General features: G+C 37.6%; 1 protein-coding gene across 1 annotated transcript; it reads right to left on the bottom strand.

Annotated features, from left to right (window-relative positions):
- Positions 1-9996: 9996 nt before the first annotated feature.
- On the bottom strand, positions 9997-11060 carry LOC106663545 (transmembrane protease serine 9-like). Its single transcript, XM_014388443.1, has one exon. The coding sequence runs from the start codon at positions 10884-10886 to the stop codon at positions 10002-10004; it is 885 nt and encodes a 294-aa protein (XP_014243929.1). The 5' UTR covers positions 10887-11060; the 3' UTR covers positions 9997-10001.

Consider the following 11060-nt stretch of genomic DNA (forward strand, 5'->3'; position numbering starts at 1 on the left):
ACAATTGCATTCTCACACAACTCACGGGCCGCGAGTCGATGCGACCGCTCTAACGCAGGAACGAGACTGAGCCCGTGAAAGACGGACGCCGCCCCCACCCCCGCCGGCACGGATCTCACCACTCATCCCTCTTGATTTCTCGCTGAATGACGCGCCTTTACGGCAGGTAAACTAAATTTTCAGTATTTTTATTACACAAAAAAGAGGGAAGACGGTCAGAAGAACTCTGCTTGTAACCAGATATTTTCTTATATTTGCAGAAAAGATTCGTCTATCATTAAGAAATCCACTCAGCACAACAATAATCTTCAATTGTCCTTCAGTACTGAGGAAATTTGATGAAACTGTGAGCAATCACCAGATAAATTTGCTAGACTTTGCTTATGAAATCCCCTTCCTGATTATAATAATAGCATATTTTGAATCTCAAATAGGCGGGTTTTTCTTAAAATCGTTTCTATGTCGGTAGCTGAGGAATTTTCTTTCAAACGAAGCAAAATATAAAAAAATAGATAAAAACCAGAGGAGTTATGGATTTTGCCTGCTAGATTACACTATTACTTTTTAATTGGAAGAGAAAAAAAAATCATGAAACTGAACACTACTTATTTTCAAATTAGACTTTGCTAAAATCAGGTACTGAAAAATTTGAAAATATAGGATCTCTATTAAACTATCTGTGAGGTAAATCAATACAAAAATCACTAAACATTTGATTCGGGTTTTTTTGGGTGCAAAAAAACTAAATCAATCGTTTCTTGTTAAAAAAAATTAATCTATTTGGCACGTATCTCACCGCTCAACTCTCTTCATTTCTCGTGGAACTGCAAGCAAACTAAATTTTTAACATTTTTACTACAAGAAAAAAAGGGAAGAAGATCAGAAGAAGAACTTTGCTTGTGACCTATTATTTCTTTATATTTCTATTATCTTTATAATATCTTTATTATATTTGCAGAAAAGATTCGTCTATCATTAAAAAAATCACATCAATAATCTTAAATTGTCCTTCTATACTGAAGAAATTTGTTGAAACTGTGACCAAGCACCAAATAAATTTCCTAGACTAGCTTGTGAAAGGTCAGGTTTTCTGTTAGAATCGTTTCTATGTCGGTCGCCTAGGAATTTTCTTTTAAATGAAGCAAAATATAGAAAACAATAAAATACCGCTTATAAATAAGATAACGTCAGTGAACAAGACTTGACTAATATCACATTTTTCTAGGATTTATGGTTGTTTCGTTGCTTGGAGAAATGTTTTAGTCCCTGATCCTCCAGGTTTTGATCAATCTAAATTGGCGAGAAATAATAGCCATTTAAGGTTAAAAGTACCCTTTGTAATACAATTATTACGTTGCTATCTGGCAAGCCAAAATGATCAAAATTTACTTGACGTATAATTTCTATATGGCTACAATCTTTTTTTGGATATTTAAACGAATTTATTATTCCCAACAATTCACGCCAATTGGTTTAAAATAATTTTAAACAAATAAAATAACATTTCCACTTTTTGATTTTTTCTGAATTCCATATTTTAAGGGAGTTGTATACCGCAAAACATAGGATTTGAACAACTAACTTTTTTTATATAAAAAATTCGACGGTGAAGACAAATTTACGTTAAATATAACTCTACGCAAATCATCAACCATTTTATACAGTGAGAACTTATCTTCCAATTTCCCACTCTAGCAGGTCTAATTTCGAATCTCGGAACATCTCTTCGAATTTTATTTGAGATTAATTTAGCAAAAGTGTGTAAAATGGTCTAACCCCTCTCTCTCTCTCACTCTCTCCCTCTCTCNCTCTCTCTCTCTCTCTCTCTCTCTCTCTCTCTCTCTCTCTCTCTCTCTCTCTCTCTCCCTCGTTCATCTCTTTCTTACAATCTTACAATAACAATATTTATGTATTTATTAATTTTTATGCCTTTATTTTTAGTCGAAAATTACAGTTTTTTTTTTTGGGTTAAAATGTTTTGTAAACCAATTACCGAAAAATAACTGACATTAAGAATAATAAATCCGTATACATATCGGACATTTTTGTAACGATGGAAAAATGATAGGTCAAGCAAATTGACCTGTCTTGCCCTCCACTGTCAATCAACTTTAAGGAGCAGTCAACTTCCACTCTTCTCAGATATTTAACACCTAGACTGACAAGGAATTGACATAAGAAACTAAAACTGACAATGAAATCGTAACTACATCTACGAAGTCTTTTAGGACCGAAATCTGTTTTTGACCGTCAAAAATCGGCTAACTTCATATAAGACCTCACTGCAACCGCTCGGAGTCGGAGCTAATACGGTGTTTTCTACCAATCCGTCCAATATCAAGTGTATCAAATCCTTCCAATCGAAACATCTCAGATGAATTGACCAAGCACCTTATTAAATCACCAACTTCATTAACTACAACCGCCTTAACGTTCATTTTGTCAATGAACTGATCCGATTCTGCATCTAGAAGTTCCAAACTAAGCTTTCGAATCATCCTAACCTTAGTGCCTAAGCCTTGGGCGATACCATTAGACCTCCTCGCCATTTAATCCCCACAGTTGGCTGGTTTGTCTAAACCTGTGTGCTCCAGGTTATCAGTGTTTGACCAGTAGTAAAAAATAAACATGCACACTGTAATATGCATTTTAATATGTACAGGATACACATAAATTATTTACAATAAAGTTTATTAACCTAACGGACCCCGTTTCAAATGCTTCCTGACAGCAGTCTAAAAAATTGTTTCTGTAGCATATTTTTCACAGATGAGGAGGTGGAATGAGAAAGAAAAAGTTGTTTTGGCTTTATTAGACTCAATGATATGTGAGGTAGTAGATTATTATTAATTTTATTACCGTTTATTGTTCGATTAGTTTGTTCTACTTGAATATGTAGAGTTTGAATATAAATATGTAGAATATACGGAACATCGCACTATTCGAAGGGTTCAATTCTCATAAAGTCAAATTTATTCCAGAGATTCATCTGTTTAGAATAATCGCCACTTAAAATTCCTCGACTTAGGAATGTGGTTAGAAAAGAAAAAATTAAAAAAACAAGCACTTGACTGAGGGACTTGGGCGAAGAGAATCGGAAATAATCCCAGTTCGGTTTTCCCCCCTTATGGAAAATACGTGCGAATAAAAAGCGAAAAGGGAAATCGGTGAATAATGCGACCTGCCTCGTTATAATTCTGTTTTGAGCCACGGGCTGGGGGTCCGCCGGGCTCAGTAACCGGCCAATTTTCTCAACAACCGCTCCCCCGGCCCACCAGACTGAGACGAGACGGGAATTGTGCTTTAAAGGAGGAACATATTGATAGAAAATGAGGCGAAATCAGTCCAGTGACGGAAATCTTTATGCACCAAATTGCACACATGTTAAATTTGAACTTTATCTATTATTACTATTTCAGCGGGATAGTCTGAAGTGTGCCATTATCAATAGAATAATGGCTAGGAATTTTTACATTTATCGTTCATCACATAATATAACTAACAGTTATTACAAGTTTTATTTAGATTGACACGTTAATTAATTGGTCTTTTATCTTATTTTTTAAGGGCTTACTGGTCATTAGGGCAGAGAAAGAATGAAAACCCATGGATTTCTCGTGACTATTCATTTCGAACAATGCGCGCATGGCTTTGTCCAGGAGGAGTCAGTGTCTAGCAACCATCGTCACCTCCTACAAGCTTTAATCTAAAAGTACCGGGCACCCCTCAATCGAGCCCAGGATCAACTCACACCCGAACATCCGTTTGAGTCCCCATCAAAAGGACAACACTTAATACCAGCAGAACACCAAAACAAGAATAAATAGAATGTGTGTATTTTATGTAACATATCTACTATAATGATGACATTTTTTATTATGTTGATTTGTAATTTAGTATGGGGTGGAGGATGTTGAGGATTTGGTGGCGGGTTTTGGCATCTCGTCACAAGTTCTAAACTTTACTCAGCTGAGTTGAATCAGACTAAGGATCTTTAACGTCCGGGCTCTGAAGATTGTACCAGGAAATTTTGTCATGGGCAAGCGAGGTGGTGCAATGCTAATCAGATTTAGAAGTGCTATAAAAAGAGCACATCGATACATATGCTTTAAAAGGCAGTTTTGTGGCTTTCAGCCATTTCCTGAGAAATAAAGAAGACCTTTCGGTTTAAGTCGCTGGTACCCTTCAGCTAAAGTACAAGTTGCTCTCAAAACACGACCAACACGATCCAAACCTCAAATGGAAGTACTTGAAATCGCCCTCGACCGTGGTCCAGTTTTGTTTTTGAGGTAAGACTATCATTCAATCTTCCTAAAAACGCACAACTGTTTACCCTGCCAAAGCAGAAGAGAAGTAAGGGGAAGAAAATGGAAAGGAAAGGGTTAGGATGGAAAGGGAAAATTGTCTTCATCGTCGGTTAACCTCAGCGCCAGAGCTGATGATAGATCTTTCTAGTCCAAAAAGGAAGAAAAACACCATATGGGGTATGAGGTCCGCATTCTTGGTCTTCCTTAAAAGGACAAAGAGGATCTTTAACGTCCGCACCTGGCTGATTGGGCCTTATCGGACGTTTTGATTCTCAAGATGAGAGCTGACGCACTTCTGCATACGACTGAAGGGTGTTACAGTCGCAGCGTTGGTGTAGAGGCCGCCCCAGCCCCGAGGGGTCAAGACGAACCTCGCTCCCCGCTTGCCCACTACGAGTGGTTGGGTCCGCATTGAACATCGACCAGTATGCCGCGCGCAAAGCCGAAATAAATTAGCCTGGTTTCCCGGACACTCCTAGATAGAAAAGGCTACTTTATCTTCCAGAGTATTGGGGCTCCCCTAGCGTAGAAACTTCCGGATCCGCTCCGACCGCGGTTTTGTTTAAAGTGAAATTGCTAACCACCTCCTAGAGAAGACTGCCTTCGGTAAAGGTCGCCATTCGTGTACATTACATACTTCGAATAGGCGCATCCGACCATTATCTATTCCTATCCGCCACTTCTCACGTATTCGAGGGACTCCGTCAGCGTAGTCTCAGCGTCCTCAACGCTAAACGGTTCGATGGTCCGATCCTTCGTATCCCGTCGGGCCGGGTTTATAACCGTCATACGCAAGTGCTCGAGCGAAGGTCCCAGATAGAAGAACAGCCTCTTCTCTAAGTTCCCGCCAGAGTCGTCGCCACGAACCACTACGAATTCGTTCCCAATGTAGCCGAGGCACCATATGGGTATGGCATCAGGTCAATTCGAAGCCTTGATAAAAGGATTTTTTCTTTCTGGAAGAATCTTTAAGAGGATTCCCTTTGTTTTACGCGCCCACAGGGCTTCTAGGCGACTTCTGAAGTGTCAGCAGAGATCACTGAAGAGGACCCAATATCGAGGAGTACTAGTTGAGCCCTGTCTTGACATTTCGTCCGCCTTTTCGTTTTCGATTACGCCCAACTTGGTCACAAATCCATTTTAATAATGTTTGGAAATTTTGGTCTTGGTATTTTTTTAAACTTTATAAAAATACCATGTACATCTGGATTTAAAGAAATGTACGGTGTGGTGAGTGCTGTATACAGGTTAGTAATGACTTTGTGTTTAACCGTTTAGCAATCAAACTAGAACAAAAATAATGTAGTGAAGTAAAACACGTGAACAGCAAGGTTTCTTCCCACAAATAATAGTCCGAGCTATGATCTAATAACGTCAAAACTTTTACATTATTTTCGTAACTAGTCGATAGTACTGATCATTGCAATTTATTACTCCTTTCTTTGTCCACTCACTTTCGCATGTATGATCCACAAGCCAAACAAACCAACTGGCAATTTTTCTTCGTAACGTCCTGTTAGTCTCCTTCCAACGAATCTATCACGTAAGTAGTAAAGCGCTTGCAAAATCTCCATTTACAAACAACATTATTCTTCTAATTTGGCTTCTGTAATTACCACAATAATTAGGCCAATTGGCCAAATTCTTCCTGTTGTTGTCGGCTTATGATCGCGTAGGTCGACCTCTCAAACTCAAATCCTTCCTTTCTAGTACATACTATCTCACCCTAAAATGCTACCTGTCTGATAGTTTTTTTTTCATGTTACTTACAGAACCTCAACCTTTACGAATAATTCTATCCCTGTGATGTTTTTAAAGGGAACAACATAGGGGTAGTAGTACCCTAACACACTCTGACAGAAATGTTCACAGCAAGTCTCGATCCCTCCAAAACCATTTCCTTTCTTAGAACCATGTTTATCAAAATTTTTAAAAAACATTAAAACAAATCGCAATAAGTGTCCTTTACTCTCAAACGCAAAACGCTTCCTACTATCCGAATCAAATTCCATATCCTGCGGCAGATCGAGTTAAATGATTGGGACTGAATAAAGACAAAAGGTTACTATTTACACACACACACACACACACACACACACACACACACACACACACAAATACATCAGACGTCTCGATAACTCAAATTCCTCTCAAAATTATCTATTCACATCAACTCCCTCTTACTTGTCCTTTCCACTCATTCCAAGATCCCTAAGAAGTTGAGGCGTCGCTAGCCTCGCTATCAACTGCGCATCTAAACTATCCAAAAATTATCAGTAACGAGTAAATTACAATTACAAATCACATGGTCTTCCGGTATTCTTTTATAGGGTATTCTTATTTTACAGTTTGTCATTTTATAATCATATACTTTTTTCTTTACTCTTATCCCTTTTTCGTTTTTTTACTGTTTGCAGTTCATGTAATTCACTATTATTTTGTAGTGTGGTTGTCTATCATCAAAGGACGACATGTTATTAAACATAAACAATAGGCTATCATAACAGGAACGGAACAGGCTTCGACGTAGGAGCTTTATGCTTATTTTATCCATCGTTAATGTCTTCAACGTTCGTAAAAAAATAAGCCTATTGTCTATTTCCATTCAAAAATATATAATTAGAATTATTCAATTTTGCCTTGTAAGATTTATTATTTATATAATCCATTACATTCCAATTTTTCATATTATTTAGCTCGTAGGTTAAATAATTAAATTAAAAACCGAGTCTTACTTTTTAAAATTTATCTAGAAAAGGTTTAAATATAGGTTTACCTTTTGGAATAAAGAACTGTTATAACATAAAAACATGAATTGTTTTATCACCAACTAAGAATGAAAGACATTTACAAGACAATGAATATGTAAAGATCAAATAAAATCTCCTTTTCTGCCTTTAAATTTTTTTAATATTATTTTTGTACACATCGAAATAAAATTTTGGCCGATGTCAGAAGAAATAAAATAGAAGAATAGGAATTGAGCTTTACGTAAGGCCACGACTGTCCCACATAAAAGAAGGACAGCGTTCTGCACGACCCATCAGGCTAACAATAATATTCTTATCCCGAATAAAATTACTCCTAACGATGTTTTACAATCGTTAAACGAGATATGGAAAAGAGAATGGATATTTCTCAAGATACATATCGTCATTCTGTTTTGCTCTAAGCGAGCAGATAGTGTGTGGTTTTTGATTATTCCCCTGATTCGGTCCATTTCGGTCTGTTGATATTAATCTTTACTGGTGCACCATATTTGTAGGAGTGTATTGTTATTTAAAAAATATAATACTTTCTAGTATAGGCTAGATACAACACTTACAAACATTTTTAACTATTTTACAGAAAGATTCATAGTCAAATGTCGTTTCGTCAGGCTTATAAGCATGTTCATGTAGACCACTTAACACCTTAATTTTAACATGCCAATTTCCTTGGATTACACTAACCATGCGCAGAAGTGATATTGTACTTCCATTTGAATGAAAATAGCTGCCAAGTAAGTGCAAACAATAATTCAACTTTATCAAGGCGAACTGATTTAAATATACTCGAGTTCAAATACAATGTACAAAAGACATGGTCTTGGTTTTCTAAGAATGCAGTTGAGCATCTTTACCAGTGCCTGATATTCTTTGCTCAAAGTTCGTGACTCCCCGGCAGACAGAAGCAACCTGGCGACGCGACGTCCCCTCCCTGATGTGGAAATGCAGCCAGTTTGGCCAGTTGTGGAAATGCACGGAAATGTGTAAAACTGCACATATTCAACAGAATCGTTGATTTAAAGAACAACGTAAGTGATTCTCCATGTATGGAAAATGTATGATATGAGTAAGTACTCAACAACTTTATACTTTGCCTTCAACTTGGCTTACAGACACAACAACATACAATTTTAAAAAAACATAGACAATAAAAAGGTTTACAGCACCTTAATAAAACCAAGATTGGTCTTCAAATTCAAATTCTTGTTGTATTTGGAATCTGAATAGCGTACGTACGCGTTGCAAAGAAAATAAAGACAGGTAAATTTTTCATTTTTTTTTCTTAAAAAGTTGTGTAAAACAGTTACCGGAAATTCTATAGTGACATGGTAATAAAACCGTTTACAGAACGGAAAAAATTGGAATCATGGTACTGAAATGAGTGGTGAAGTAATATGCCGATTTACCTTTGCTAACTTTTGGATTGGATTCATAATATTTTGGGCTGGTTTTAGCTTTATTAATAAAAGCATTGTTTCAGCCACTGCAGGTTCGGCTTAGACGTGATTTTAATGATGTATTTCATGTGCATGTTTAGCGCGAAGTGTGAAAGAGGTGCCTGTTTGGTTTCCAAGTGGATAAAGACCCTGGAGTGTACCTTGGCAGCCGTGGGGGACACCATCAAACCATCAACGACCTCGTAACTAAAACTTCACAGAAATTTCCTAAACACTGAAGATGGCGAGATGCTAAAACGCGTCTGACTGACAAGGTTCAGCGAGGATAGTGTACCACTTACGATAGGTAACTGTAAGTTTATCACCCCTCAGACCATAGGAGGAAATCTCACAAGTTAAATTCCTTCTAATGAGTATTCTTTGAAGCCCCGGATTAGAGCTGCGTAATACAATATCGATCCTACATGGACCTTTTGGATCTTATTCCTAAAAGACGAGGTTATCAGACCTTTCAGACCACTGTAGAATTATGAGAATTTTTAAGTAATTTCTCGAAGAGCGAGCCGATAAAACGTATACTGGGAACGTGCTGATTTGGTAATTCTACTTAAATTACCAAATTGCCTGGTTGTCTAGTAGGATTCAAAAACAGTTAATAGATAAATAATAAAAAAAGTTAATAGATAACAGACTTAAGGTTGAAATAATTTGTTGCAAATTACTCAACACATTAAAGTATTTTTGTCTGCTTACGAAACTGACTAATTTGTAAATTGTAAAGAGTTTTATTATCTTAATATCATTAAGACTCACAATATCAAAAATTATTGAAGCCCAGCATGCTAATTTTGACGATTACGACGATTTGACGATTTTTGTGATTAATTAAAACGTTCCAAAAGCGTACATACATATGTACATACTTACAAGGGGAGGGTACAGAAGAAAAAGATGAAACTCACCAGAAAGAAAGTTAAATCATTCCGCCCTAACTTTGCGACACTATAAACTAAATTATTCCAAATAGTTACATAAGAGTAGTTATTGACCAAAGGTTAATGTGGAAGGCACAGTGAATATGCCCAGTCAATGTGGAAGAACTTGTGGCTAAATCCCAAATGCTGCTCAGATCCATGATCACTCATATGTTGCCAAAAATGAACACAGAAGACAGCGGAAATTCTATAAAAATTCCAAAGAATAACGTGCCTTGCCATAATTGGTGATACTAAAACAACAGCCACAGCCACAATGGAACGTACGCTCAAGCTGCCACCACTACCTACATACTATGAGAAAATGGCAGGAAGTCAAGGAATTGAGAGAATTCATCGAAAGTGGAAATAAAGCGACAAAAAGTTAAAATACCTGACATGGCTAAACCTCTCTCTGATAGCAGAGATAATATTTGGCTTTGAAAAACCATTCATATGAAAAATAAAAAACAAAGCTTGAGTTTTCCTAAGCAGATTGTAAATGGTCGACATATGGACTAAACACTCATATGATGTAATAACAAAAAACGACCTTTAGTAAACATGTAATTGAGCCAAAATGCATAGGATAATGAACACGAGGTTGCCGACAAGTGCTGTACCTAAACTCATAACGCCGGAGATATCTTTGATCCAAGTTCTAGTCGTCCGGGCGCCAGTGCGTGCATAACTGTGATAATGGGGTTCACCGCATTCAGCACGTGGGTATGATATTACACCCCAAACAACCTGGCGACAGATGATCGGTCCGCCCTGGTCACCGTCGCAGACCGATACCTTCTTCTTCGGTTTTGTACAAAGATTGGCCGCTTCAAAGTTAGGGCACCTCTTGCAGTAATTCTTCTTACATTCTGCCCAGGAGCTGAGCTCCACATCGGCCTCGAGAAGGTTCAGAAACATATCAGTATTTTCGGTCCCCCAGCCGACGATGGTACATTTTTCCGAGTTCTCCGTCATTTCTCTCGAGATGCTGTTGAGTACTACCCAGTCAGCGTTAGGCAACCAAGCCGGCTTCACGCGACCTCCGAAGTCCCACGGCTCGAAAACCTTGTACATGGCAAGGTCAAACTGTATAATTTCAGGTCCTAACTTGCACGCCGGGTGGATGTACGTTCTCTCGGGGTACCTTATCTGCTCCGGATTGGTTATGGTCTCACCGGCTACTAACTGAACATTGCCGAGATTCTCCAGAGGCATGACTCCTGCTTCAGACACTTCCGCCAAATCCGAGCAGGTACTGAGGACGTGATAGACCGAGATAATAACTCCCGCAAAGAAGTGATATCCAGTTGTATTCTGCGCCGATACGATAAAATTGTGTCTTGTGTAGTTCGCTATGGATCCACCAGCTATGCCGGATGCCATATCCAACAGCTTTAACATTGAAATAATCTGCAGCCACATACTTCTGGCAAACATACACGTGTTAAAAAGATAACTGTGTCTTTACAACAATGTAACATTTATGTTCACTCATTACATTTGTTTTAACTAATTTAAAAATTTTCTGTTAGTTTTAGTATTAATATTGTAGTGATGAAATATGAACTATGATCAAATCGACATGTTGAAATATTTTTAGATCATATATAA

The sequence above is a fragment of the Cimex lectularius genome, unplaced genomic scaffold (genome assembly GCF_000648675.2).
Source record: "Cimex lectularius strain Harlan isolate CLEC.00 unplaced genomic scaffold, Clec_2.1 scaffold199, whole genome shotgun sequence".
Classification (NCBI taxonomy): Eukaryota; Metazoa; Arthropoda; class Insecta; order Hemiptera; family Cimicidae; genus Cimex; species Cimex lectularius.

Excerpts from the sequence above, each read along its gene's own strand:
- LOC106663545 (XM_014388443.1), bottom strand. The coding sequence starts at position 10,886 with ATGTTTGCCAGAAGTATGTGGCTGCAGATTATTTCAATGTTAAAGCTG.